The sequence below is a fragment of the Hibiscus syriacus genome, unplaced genomic scaffold (genome assembly GCF_006381635.1).
Source record: "Hibiscus syriacus cultivar Baekdansim isolate YM2019G1 unplaced genomic scaffold, ASM638163v2 tig00110160_pilon, whole genome shotgun sequence".
Classification (NCBI taxonomy): Eukaryota; Viridiplantae; Streptophyta; class Magnoliopsida; order Malvales; family Malvaceae; genus Hibiscus; species Hibiscus syriacus.
The window spans coordinates 6,004,905-6,017,305 of NW_024062608.1; the positions used below are offsets into that span (position 1 = coordinate 6,004,905).

The 12,401-nt window shown below is 35.6% G+C and overlaps 2 protein-coding genes and 1 pseudogene across 2 annotated transcripts; 2 read left to right on the top strand and 1 right to left on the bottom strand.

Annotated features, from left to right (window-relative positions):
• The first annotated feature begins 462 nt into the window (after positions 1–462).
• LOC120216451 lies at positions 463–5,215 on the top strand (annotated as a pseudogene).
• Positions 5,216–7,478: 2,263 nt separating this feature from the next.
• LOC120216340 (phosphoglycerate mutase-like protein 1) lies at positions 7,479–9,026 on the top strand. Its single transcript, XM_039213792.1, has 9 exons — positions 7,479–7,611; positions 7,722–7,829; positions 7,935–8,014; positions 8,112–8,214; positions 8,298–8,372; positions 8,467–8,555; positions 8,635–8,752; positions 8,819–8,863; positions 8,940–9,026. The coding sequence occupies exons 1-8, from the start codon at positions 7,552–7,554 to the stop codon at positions 8,822–8,824; spliced, it is 639 nt and encodes a 212-aa protein (XP_039069723.1). The 5' UTR covers positions 7,479–7,551; the 3' UTR covers positions 8,825–8,863; positions 8,940–9,026.
• Positions 9,027–9,394: 368 nt separating this feature from the next.
• LOC120216454 lies at positions 9,395–11,625 on the bottom strand. Its single transcript, XM_039213877.1, has 6 exons — positions 11,564–11,625; positions 11,101–11,221; positions 10,873–10,957; positions 10,667–10,776; positions 10,398–10,549; positions 9,395–9,630 (listed from the first exon to the last, which is right to left on the bottom strand). The coding sequence occupies exons 2-6, from the start codon at positions 11,116–11,118 to the stop codon at positions 9,624–9,626; spliced, it is 372 nt and encodes a 123-aa protein (XP_039069808.1). The 5' UTR covers positions 11,119–11,221; positions 11,564–11,625; the 3' UTR covers positions 9,395–9,623.
• Positions 11,626–12,401: the final 776 nt, after the last annotated feature.

Genomic DNA, 12,401 nt, shown 5'->3' on the forward strand with positions numbered 1-12,401 from the left:
TTTCCCGGAAGTACAAAAAGTCAAAAGTACAAAACGAGTTCCTCACGTCTCAGCATCATATCAAAAGTATATACTTCTTTTATTCTATTAATTTTTGTTCATTATTTTAATTTTGACACGTAATTATTTAAAATTTATTATTGAAAAATATATAAAAATATATTTTATAAAATTTAATTATTTAAAATATTTAAAATAATCAACTTTAAAATCTAAAATTTTAATTTTTCAAAAGTCAATAATAATCACAATTACTTGGAAGGAGAGTGAAAAGTAGCAAAATTTAATAAAGAAGCAAAGCGGGAGATGCCAGTTGGCCATGTGGGGGTGGCTAATGTATACTGGAATATCTGGTCCAGATCAACGGCTTATAAAGGCGGGCACTTACGTTTTCGCCATAGATACATCGGCAATAAAAAATTATAAATAAAGTGCCTTAAAAACCAACAAAATTTAACATTTCCCTTGTCAGTTTTTCTCCATTTTATAAAAGCTTTGGTTTACCGTCATCATCATTATTATTCTTATTCCCGCACCGTGCTGCGTGCGTAGCCCCACTTTTTTCTTTTTAAATCCATAAGAAAACCAATTCCCGGGCTTCTGTTTCTCTCTGTCTCGGGTACGTTTTTTGGGTGGCAAATCTGAGATCTTGTTGCATTTGAGTGATATGTAAAACTTGTTTCTTTTTTTTTCTTCTTTTGGGTGATTGCAGATATGGATTCAACAATCACTCCTGGATATATCCTTTGCATCGTTGTAAAACTCTCCACCTGGTTTGTGTTCTTGCTTTCTTATATTTTCTCTATTTTTTATGTTGAGAGGGTTTTGGAAAGAACGTTGATACGCCAATCTGGTTTTAACGAAGGGCTCTTTTTACAGGTGAGACATGCTCAGGGGGTTCATATGTAGCGGGGGAAAAGAATCATGCTTCTTATTCATCCGAAGAATATTTTGATGCCCATCTCACACTCTTGGTGGCAACAGGTTTATAATGGGAATCATTTGTTAAATTATTGTGTGTGTTTTTCCTGCAAAAGGAAAAAAAAGAAATGAAAAATATAACGATTGGGTTTGTTTGGAATCTGTGTTTCTTTTCTCGATTGTTGAAATCTGGTGTATCAAAGTTGGTTTTACCGTTTTAGGGAGTTTATTCTTTAAATATTGCGCGTTAGCATAATTGTATTTGTGACCCTTGTTATAATTTATAACAGGTTGATAATCTGCGCAAGCATGTTTATGAAACTGGGCTTTCTAAGAAAGTGGATTTGGTCATGTTTCTCCTTTGCTCAGGTATTATAACTTTTCAGCTTCTTGTTTGTTTCTCGAGAGTCTGTACTTGAATCTTGGGTTACTTTTTTTTTCATTTTCCTTTCTTTTACTAGTATAGTAGTATTGCTTTTAGAAAAGACGAAAACCTTTTGGCATCATTTTTCAATCCTTATTTTAATCAGTGAACCCTTTTTATTCCTAATGTAGTGTTTCGTTTGTCAAATATGCCTAATTTTGCTAGCTTATCCGTCTCCCAGTTAGCACTTCTCTGGATGTGCCTTAAATTTTTTTTTAATAGAAGTAGGAGGCCTTATTAAAAACCTCTTATAGTAGTCCCATTCCCTAAAGAAAGAACTACTAGCGGAAGGAAGAAAAGAGTACCTCAGTATATTAAAAATAAACAAGTTACATAAGACTTAAAAATACACCAAATACACCTGTTCACAAAAAAACACAAAGAACAACTAAAAAAAACCTTACAATCACTCAATCCCTTCCTTTGCTAACTTATCAGCCTCACAATTACAACCCCTTGGGATCAACCTAACTATAAACGCCTTAGCTGATGCAATAGACAGAATGTCCTTAACTAGGTTACTAAAGAAAATAGGAGCTGAAGAAAGGATATTTAATCCACTCCACTGTAGACTTGCAATCGCTTGAACGAGGCGGGACAAGAGCCAAGATTTTTTAACCATTCCAAGGAATTAGTACAATCACTTTCCAAAATCAATCTCCCCTTAGAACCCCATTCAGATTCCACGAAGAATAGCAAACCGGTTTTAACTGCCTTCAATTCAGACAGGGCAGGAGGACCAGGCCCAACCGATTCTGAAAAGGTCCCTAGCAGGGTGCTGTCAGAGTCCCGGAGTATGCCTCCAAATACCACCATTTTTCCAATCCCTGTCCACCGCACCGTCAATATTAATTTAAAAAAAAAACGGGGGAGGAGGAGTCCAAGAGGGGGCGGACGGAACTGTTTTCTTACACCTCATACAAGAGTCAGCTATGGATGGATCCCCAATAAGACAATCTAACAGGATAGGAAGATTGGGAAACTTTGCCGAGAACCACTCTGCCAGTCTTATATCTTTATATGAAAAAGCTGAGTTGGATTTAATTTCCCCTTCTCAAAAATTAAATGATTTCTGCATTTCCATAACGACCATAAAACTGCCGCAGGGATAAAGTTGCATATTATTGAATGTGGCACCAAGTTCAACCAGACTGCTAGGAATACTGAAGGATTATCGGGAAGGGCAGAAGACACATTCCGAAAAAGCATGAACCGAAACCATAAACCCCACGCAACTCTGCAGGAAACAAATAAATGAGAAACAGTCTCCGGTTCTTGACCAACAAGGGCAAAGATTGTCCTCAACCCCAAGAACACCTTTTACTGCCAGCCTTGGATGAATTACCTGCCATACAAAAGACTCCACTCTAGGGGAGCTATCCCAAGTCAAACGTGTTTAGACCAAAATAGGCTCAGCTTCAGACAGTCCGGCACTAACTCTGATGCGAGATTAACCGAGTAGGAGCCTTCCCCATTACCATTCCACACAGATAAAAAGTTTAGGATGGCAATAAAAGTTTATTCCCCTCTTGCCTAGGTATATTTGCACATATTCATTTCATGAGACAACGGTATGATTCACCTAAAGTCAGTGCAGAATTTATATTAATTTAATAGTGAATATCCATTGCCCGGAAAATGAAACTATTCATGACATTTCTATTACTGTATGCCCAGTCCGAGTTTTTTTACTTAGATTTGTTATACTCTAGCTTTATCTTTTGGTATTATAGGACTATGCAAACTGCAGTGGGAGTCTTTGGCGGTGAAGAAAGGATGGGATAGATGTTCTTCCACTAATGGTGGCAAATGCAGGGAAAGTGACCGCCTGAGATTACGAGCCTGAATTGCCCGCCATTTGTAGCTGTTGAACTTTGTCGAGAACATTGGTACGTCCTTCAACTTGATATGTTTGCTTGACAACAATGCACCCTGGAAAGATTTACTGCAATTTACTGTGTTTTTGCTTACAGTTTGTGTGCTGCTGCATACAACAAATATGGAAGCCAATTTCGTGCATTCATTGCAATAGTAATGGACAGTGTTTTCTCCTCTGAGACTAAAGGATCTAATTTTACTTCAATTCTTTGTTGAACCCCTGTACATATCTGTCACGGGTATTCAATATCCATCAGTATACTTGTATGTTTGATCGGATTCCTATACTTTGCTGTTGGAGTCATCAATATATTTAGCCATCTATTATGGTGTTCTTGCTTTCTGCAATTTGAATTCCCAGTTTTCTGCTTTAAGTACCAGTTCCCGGAATGCATAACATGGTGCTCGAAATGCATTTGAAGATGCTTAGTTATTAGTCAGACTCAACATGGATATAAAGATTGGAAGAATTCTCTAGGTTATGATGGAGCATAATTTTAATGGTTCTGGCATATCATTATAAAAAGCTCGAAATCTAATGTTTTTGACACCTAAAGCTCAATCCCCATCATATGTGGGAAACATGTAACATAACCCCTACTGTTTTCAGTTCATTGGTAAATGTAGGTCATCTCTTTTATTGCTTACTTTAAGAAGCTCTGTGCTTAAAAGAATAATGGATCATACTGATTCTAGTGTAGTTAATCAAAAGCCAACCGTAAGCTGATAAAGATATGTATACTCAAAAAAGTTCATGTTGTGGAATTTGCAATTAGTATCAATTGCCTAAGATTTTCCTCTTTATTTTTGTTTGAACTTTGGGTATTGTGCCTTTGTCATCTCAGTTCCATTGTTTCCTCCTTGAACCATTGAACCACAGGGAGTCCATCCATGTGATAGAAGAAGAAGCATCACGGAGTATCGATCTCTCTTTCCTGCAATTGATTTTTCTCTGGCAAGTGCCTTGTCTCAATTCTCAATTTCTCACTATCAGCAATTTTTACATAGTTTCAAATTCTTGTTTTATTTTTTTCCTTTCAGATCGGAAGGGACGATGATGTTTTATGGGTAGCTGACACCCGAGAAAGGAACGAAGATGTTGCAGCCAGAGGAAGGAAGTTTCTGAATTGGTGAGTGGTCTCTGTCACCCTGATGTGCAGATTTTCCCTTTATGTTGGATCAACATAACAAAGAAATGGAAGTGTATGCCAAAACTAAACTGCCCCACGACTAATTTAACATTTGTTGCAGGCTGTGGACACGGAAGGAGAAGGAAATCGCAATCGTTACGCACAGCGGATTTTTGTACCATACCTTAAGTGAGTTTGGGCGTGATTGTCATCCATCAGTGAAAACCGAAATATGCAAACAGTGAGTTCTGCAAAATTATTGATTGTAATTAACCACCACAAAGAAGGGCGTATAGGCAATTGCATGTTATTAGTATATCTGTGGATTTAACTGATTAATAAGAACTTTCGATCCGTCTTTTGCAGCTTTGCGAACTGTGAGCTCCGGTCTGTAGTTCTTGTTGATAGAAGGTAAGCATGACAGTTTAAAAACTTGAAATTGAACTAAATTTGTCGCTACGTTACTATTGTCGAAAACTTCTCTTTGAATTGCCTTCTTGTTTTCCATTGCAGTATGATGGGATCCGATCCTGCAACAACTAACTATCCCGGAAAAATCCCTAGCGGCCTTGATCTTCCAAGTGATGTTGCTACTGAGAAGCTTTCAGAAGAAGGAAATGGCAATTAGTTTTATTCCTGTTTCGAGGGGCAACCGGGCATCAACATTCAGTTTGATATTCACAACGTGATTCGTTACAAATTTACTGAGATTATTTGTTAAGCTCTCAAGTTACATACGTTAGCAATCTTGAAATCATTTCAATAATGTTAGCTAGATCAAAATGCTTTAAGCAGTTGATGCTGTCAATTCTTCATTCAATTCACACATTACAAGAAGGGAATATTATGCATTATTAAACAATATAATATTATATTATGTATTAATGGAGAAGAATATTATGCATTAATGAAAAAGTATAATATTATATATTAATGGTGGATATTTACTGTTCCGTTATTAAAACTTTTCAATAATATTTCAGTGTAAATGTATTGTTTAAATCGTGTAAGTATATAAAAATGTTTTCTCTACTTTAAGGAGTTTCGGTTATAGAAAAAGTAGAGGTTATTGTTTGTTAATCATTGTAGTTGTAATATTGTTGTGTTCATATCATTGTTGCATGTTGGGAGATAATCTATCAATGTTCTTCTGCACCATAAGAACATACGAATCTATTTTAAAAAAATTGTATAATTAACGTCTCTATCCATCGATTTAATGATTATTAACGAGTAAATAATTGTTTATTATTTTCATTTTTGTTTGGTTTTATTATAATCTATTTTAGTTATTATTACTGTTTTATTTTTCTTGGCATTTTAACTTTTTGTCTAATAAAATCTAAGGGCATGAAATAACTAACCAGGGAATTTCTTGAGAAAAATAGTAACGCAGATATAACGAGTGTGTGTGACAATTTCCCTATATGTATGGCTTTGACGGTGTAAATAGCAATGTTTTTAAAATCGGATTAGATCTTAAATCGGTGAAGATACTGATTTATTGGTTCAACCGTGGTTGAACCGGGTTGAATCGGTTTATATAAAATAATATTTTTTTAAAATTTTACATAATATTAAAAGCAATATTAATATATATATATATATATATATATATATATACACTCTTTTTAAGTTCACAATATTAAAAGGTATAAAAATGTCACAAGTCATAACATATATAAGTTAAATACCATAAAATCAAGTGAAAACAAATGATTCAAATCAAGTAAAATCCGACCCGACCCGATTTAATTTTTTTATTTATTAAAACCCACACTTGGTTGGAGCATTAAAGTTGCAGGAGCACCATTTTTTAATCAAACACATCCCTTGCCCATACCTTTTAATCATAATATATAAGAACAAGAGTAAACACACAGATAATAGAAAAGCCTTGGAATGGTGTCATTTTTTATGATTTGCATAGGAATTGCCATTGGCATATGATATGATATTATTATTATTATTATTATCATATATTATATAATTAAGAATTGAATCGAGTTCAACAAGAAGCTTTGCAGATCCAAATAATGCTAAAGGACATATCACATTACTAATTGTAAATTGCTTGTCATTAGTTTTAATCAAGTCCCATCATGTGCCCATTCCAAGCATGCTCCACTCCTAGGACAAAAACCAAGAAATAAAATAGAATTCTTTCTCTGTAATGGGTTTAAAACCCGAAAGAAAAGCAATGTAAACTGTAAAGGGGGTCTTCTCTTCGGGGTAAAGGAAAATCCAAAGATATTGTACTCCGGTTCAAATCAGAAAACTAAATAAAAATATATATATAATTGATACAAGTTAATAAAAAAGTATATAATTGATACAAGTATCAATAATCATAATCAAAAAATAAATTTAGGGCTGAAAAAACATAACAAACGACGTCGTTTGATTTATTATTTTAAAAAAAAAAACAGAACCATTGAACCGGCCGATTCGTTGCAAAACTGGTTTTGTAAGGTGACCGGACCGGACAGACAACCGGTTCCCGGTTCAACCAGTCAAACCGGCCGATTCGATCCGGTTTTAATAACCATGGTAAATAGTCAATCGCGTTTTCAAGGAAAAACAAGAGGAAAAAGAAAACATAGTTTCTCCATGCACACACATTTTCCTTGAAGAAAAAGGAAACCGAGTAGTCCGTGTTTACGTTGCATGGATCGACTATTGTTCAATTTATAAACCGCCTAAATCAAAAGTAAATTAGTAGAAGCTCATTATACTTTTCCTGGGAGTTGATTAAACCAAGTTTTCAAATTTTCCACAGCTCTTTCCTTCGATTCATTCATTTACCTGGGAATTTTCTGGTAAGCAAGGCCAAGACTTGCAGTTTTGCATATCAACTGTATTATTTCTTCTACGAAATGTTTAAGCATTTCAATGGTATTATAATATAGTATTTCTTTGAATAGGTAGGTTAATATAAACTATATACATCAAGGGAAATCACATTATATGTTATATACATATTTGAAAGTTGCTAGGAGGTCAAATCGACATTTTTCAAAGTCCCTTCACAATTTTCCTTCTCAAGTTCCATCAATTTTCATTCTTTACTACAAAATATGGTCTCGTAATTCTACCACCATTATATACTCGCTTGACATTCTGTTTCTGCTCCAGTAATTATTTCCCAATCACAACCCTTTTGCGTTGCTTAATTCACTTGCCATTTGCAGAGAAGTTATGAATACTGCATCAGCTCAATTTCCATACCCATGGCAGCTTTGCAAAATTATTCACTTGGTATATGTTATTGTTTTATTTTAACAAAGTGATGATTATGTAAACCAATTAAGCTAACCCCTCGTATTAGAAAATGCTGTTTATGAAACCATAGCCGTGATCAATTTCAGGTGAGTCATGGACAAGCTATGCATAATGTAGAAGGGGACAAGGACCGTGAAGCACTCTTGTCTGATCACCTATTTGATGCACAACTCTCCCCTTTGGGATTGCAGCAGGTAATTAATAATAACCAATGGATTCTTATGGGTCGCAAAAACCTCAAGTAATTTTAATGTATATATATATATAATCAAGCTTAATCTTTCCATTTGTTTTTCCAGGTTTGTAAACTTGGCAAGGATGTTCATGCCAGTGGGCTTCTTAAGAAGATTGACTTAGTCATCACCTCCCCTCTGTACTGGTTGAAAGAAAATAATTTTGCTTAATTTCCAAACTCCCTTGTTAAAGATTCATAAGTTGTTGTCAAATTCAATCCCAAGCTAATGATTCACTAACAGGACCGTGCAAACTGCTATGGAAGTTTTCGGTAGTGAAAGCCAGGCAGATGGAGGGAACAGTTGTCCCCAAATTATGGCTGTTGAGCTTTGTCGAGATCGCATGGTAGGGCCCGAAACCTATCAACCAACCATATTTGAAAATGCATATCATTCATGCATTTAATTGACTGCACTGCATGCATGCAGGGTCAGCGACCTTGTGATATGAGGCGGAGGGTCAGCGAGTGTCAAGCACTTTTCCCCTCTATTGATTTTTCAATGGCGAGTTCTTTAATATTATATATATCCAGTGACAATCTGTATTGAAGTAGGTCCGTATGTTTTGATATTTGTTGGTAATGCATCAATGGATCAGATGGATGGAGAAGAAGACAGCATGTGGAATCCGGACGTCCGAGAGTCTGAAGAGGAAATGGCTGCACGTATGGTCCTTTTCATGGAATGGTAACCATTTTCTTCAAAACAATCGTAGACACAGTCAAGGGTTGTGTTGATTAATTCTACTTATAAGATTTGATCACAGGTTGTGGACAAGGCCAGAGCAGCAGATGGTGATAGTGAGCCATGGCATAATCCTTCAGAAGATTTTATATGTACTTGGAAATGACTGCCATCCAACCACGACATCTGCCTTGCAAACGGTAACATTTAATTAATTGTGCAACCTTAACTGATCGTATGTGAATGATCTGATTTCTTTTTTTCAGCCTTAACAATTGTGAGCTTCGTTCGGTGGTCATTGTGGATAAAAGGTAATTAAGCATTTCCGACGTCGTATTGTATGCTTAATTTTGAAAAGCTTAACTCACAGTTGTCAACAAATTGCAGCCTAAGGGAGGCTGATTCACCGCTTTGCTCACCAGCAGATGTCGCAAACCTGAATGTTTCAAGAGGGGAAGTTTCCAACTAATTGGAGACGACAGATTCACCATTAAACTATCCAAGGATTCTTTAATCTGTTCATCAAATTTACATTCTTTAGCATTTTTTTATATTGTTCTTTTTAATTTTAAAAGCAATTTGACCCAAATAAGTATATTTCATATAAAATAATTAGTACGATCAATATTGTTTTAAGAATCATCAAATATACCTTGTTCATGTCATGTTGTAGCATGTTACACTAAATGCAAAATGGAGGTTAAAATAGGCATCAGCTAAACTTGAGTAACAACATTCTATTATATTCTATTCTTAGAGTGCTCCATATTACTAGCAAATGTTCACACAGTGCCCTACGATTTTCTAACAAAAATGTAACCTACTAAGACTGAGAGGAGTATGAGGATAGCAGCAACGAAGTTGACATTGGGTGACTTGATGGTTTTCTGACTAGTTTCTTTACCGGTAATTTCTCTGCCTTTTACATGGGAAGAGTTCGGTGTCGAAGAGTAAGGGAGGACTACATCCCAAAAAGATCTAGTGGTCACTTAAGGGATTCTTCTTCTGGTTCCAAGAATTTTGGGGCATCGTTTGTGGCTTCCATGGATATCAATGCAACAAAATGCTCTTTTAAAACCTACCAGATCAAGAAAACACCAAATTAGAACATTTTCTAAACAAATAAAACAGTACAAAGACCGGTAGAATACTCATTTATCAAAGATTGCACACGTAAAAATGTTATCCCACAATTAAACAAAGAAGAAGAACCTAGAGTGTTTCTGATGGTTGAAGATAATCACAAATAAATGTACCCGCCAACCACGGTACAAAGACCCTCCTAGGTTATGAAAGATTGGAATTTTTCCTGAATATATCAACTTCCGTTATTCCAACTTGCGAATAGTACAAGAATAATGAAAATTTGCTTGGATATGGAAGAAAGAAAACACGTATATAGAAATTGAAAATATTGATTAAGAACGAGTACACTAGTACATGCTATTTTGCTAGTCGCTTGTGTAAGAAGTTGGTAAAAACCTACATTTATGCTTCTGTAATCAATAATGCAACCACAACATAGTCGAACAATAAATTGGAACTTCTAATTTATTTAGCATGAAGCCATCATGATAATAATGTACAATTTCTCTTATGTAATCAATAATGCAGACACAACATAGTCAAATCTCAAATTTTTTGCATGAAGTCATGACAATAATAATGTACAGTAATTCAGTGGAAGAAAGCCTAAAGCAAAGATCTAAGGAACAGAAAGCATCACTCCTCAAATTGATTGATAGAGAAAAGAGAAAATTAGAGATTGAATGACAGTAAATAAGTCTTCCAATTAGAGTTAGTTTCTTTTGATAGAATAAAGACTTATCAACTATGCTAACCCACTTCAAGGAGTGTAAAACAAGTTGGGAAACTGGCTTTTCAGAAGATGAGTCATTTCTTGTTTCCTTAATTACATCGTCATTTGGCCCTACATCTTCACCCGCTTCATCACAAATGATATCCGGCCTGCTTAGCAAACTCCTGATGACATCATCCTGATCACAGCCATGAACAATTTGAATTTCATAAGACAAGAATAACAAGCACATGCCACTCAAGTGAATAAGACCGTTCATTCTTCTAGAAACAGTAAAAGCAACAAAATGGGGTACCTTTATATTTGCAACAGCCTGTGAAATCGGTTCCTTTGAATTCAAGAATGAAAAGGAACATACAGAGCTAGTAAAATTGACAATACCTACAACATCTTTCTGGCTGCATGCTTCGCAAAATTTGAACAAATTATTAAATGTTAGGTTTAACAGTATAACAAACATGAAAAGATAATTAAGTTAAAGAACTGAATAGGCCAGGAAACCTTCAATGTACATATCCTTCATTAGCAGTAGAAACAACTCAACTTCATGCAAACCATCTGTTGTGCAAGTTTCATAATTGACAACCTAAATATAAAAAGAAGACCAGGAATTATCAGTAAAAAGGTAAATTGACTTATTTAAAAAGGAATGAATACTATTCCATAATTATAGAAGATTAATGAATAAGATGCTCTAAGATTCAACTGGTTGATTAGAGTGATTCTCACCATGTTCCCATCGATCATGGCTTTTGCATCTCGCAACTCTTTAACATAATTCAAAATTCCATTACGAAGAACACCACCAACTGTCTCAGATTTTAATGCTTTCTCTTGATATATAGGCAGCCTGGGTAACTTATACCTCTGTTGATAAAAAAATTATTAAAGATATTCTTTTGAATCTAAAACAGTCGGCTGGAAAATGTCAACGTGTGTATATAGAGAACCAACAATGTAGAACGAGAAACTAGGTTGCAAATTAAGACTTTTCATATGATAGCCTAATGCTTTAGCCAAAAGGACCACAGAAGCTATGATGAATCAGGAAAAGAACAGATGCTAAGAAAGTGGACTGGACTCCACTTGTATCCAAGGACAAATTAAACGGGTATTTTCAAACCAATTAATAGAGCTCTGTGATGGGAAAGATTTGATTAAGATAAAAAGAGGAATAGGTAATACAGGTTACCAAAGATCAAAGTTGTAGAAGCACTTAAAAGTTTGAAGGGAAGTTAATGAGAATATTATGAAAAACCACCACACTTGTTAGTGGTGAGAAATTGCATATATATATTCAATTACATAGTGTATAACTTAATTACAATAAAGATATGATTACAAAATAAATAGAAAGAAAAAGCTAAACAAGCTCCTATAATTGAGGGTCAATGGTTATATATGGAATGCCGTAGATTATGGTAGAGGATCCTCAACACCCCCCGCAAGCTAAGCGTCGGATTGGAACAGACGTGTAGCTTAGATCTGAAAAATTGAAAAAGAGGCCTAGATACACTTTTGGTGAAGATATCAGCAATCTGCAAGTGTGAGGGTACGTATTGTGTCCGAAGTTTGCCAGCAAGAACAAGTTCGCGAAGAAAGTGGTAGTCTAATTCAACATGCTTGGCCCGCTTATGAGAAATAGGATTGGAGCTCAAAAAAATGGCACTTTTATTGTCGCATAGTAGGAGAGGCCGTTGTGGAAGAGAAACTTTGAGATCACGAAGGAGATGCGTAAGCCAAAGAAGTTCTGCGGCGGTGAGAGAAAGAGGACGGTATTCAGACTCACAGCTGGAACGAGAAACGATAGGTTGCTTCTTGGCACTCCAGGAAACCAAATTGTCACCAAGGTAAATGGAATAACCAGAGGTAGAGCGACGAGTGTCAGGACATCCTACCCAGTCAGCATCGGAGTAAGCAACTAAAGTATCGGAAGCAGCAGATGGACGAAAAGAGAGGCCAAAATGCAGTGTGCCCTTGACATAGAGAAGAATGCGTTTGACAGCAAGAAAATGGTCATCAGTCGGAGA

What these genes read in the sequence shown, in the direction of transcription:
- LOC120216454 (XM_039213877.1), bottom strand. An exon ending in GAAGGATATGTACATTGAAG is followed by an intron (nt 10,777 to 10,872) that starts GTTTCCTGGCCT and finishes AATTTTGCGAAG; the next exon opens with CATGCAGCCAGAAAGATGTT. An exon ending in AGGCTGTTGCAAATATAAAG is followed by an intron (nt 10,550 to 10,666) that starts GTACCCCATTTT and finishes GGCTGTGATCAG; the next exon opens with GATGATGTCATCAGGAGTTT.
- LOC120216340 (XM_039213792.1), top strand. Translation starts at nt 7,552, where the DNA reads ATGAATACTGCATCAGCTCAATTTCCATACCCATGGCAGCTTTGCAAA. An exon ending in CCCCTTTGGGATTGCAGCAG is followed by an intron (nt 7,830 to 7,934) that starts GTAATTAATAAT and finishes TTGTTTTTCCAG; the next exon opens with GTTTGTAAACTTGGCAAGGA. An exon ending in ATGGTCCTTTTCATGGAATG is followed by an intron (nt 8,556 to 8,634) that starts GTAACCATTTTC and finishes ATTTGATCACAG; the next exon opens with GTTGTGGACAAGGCCAGAGC.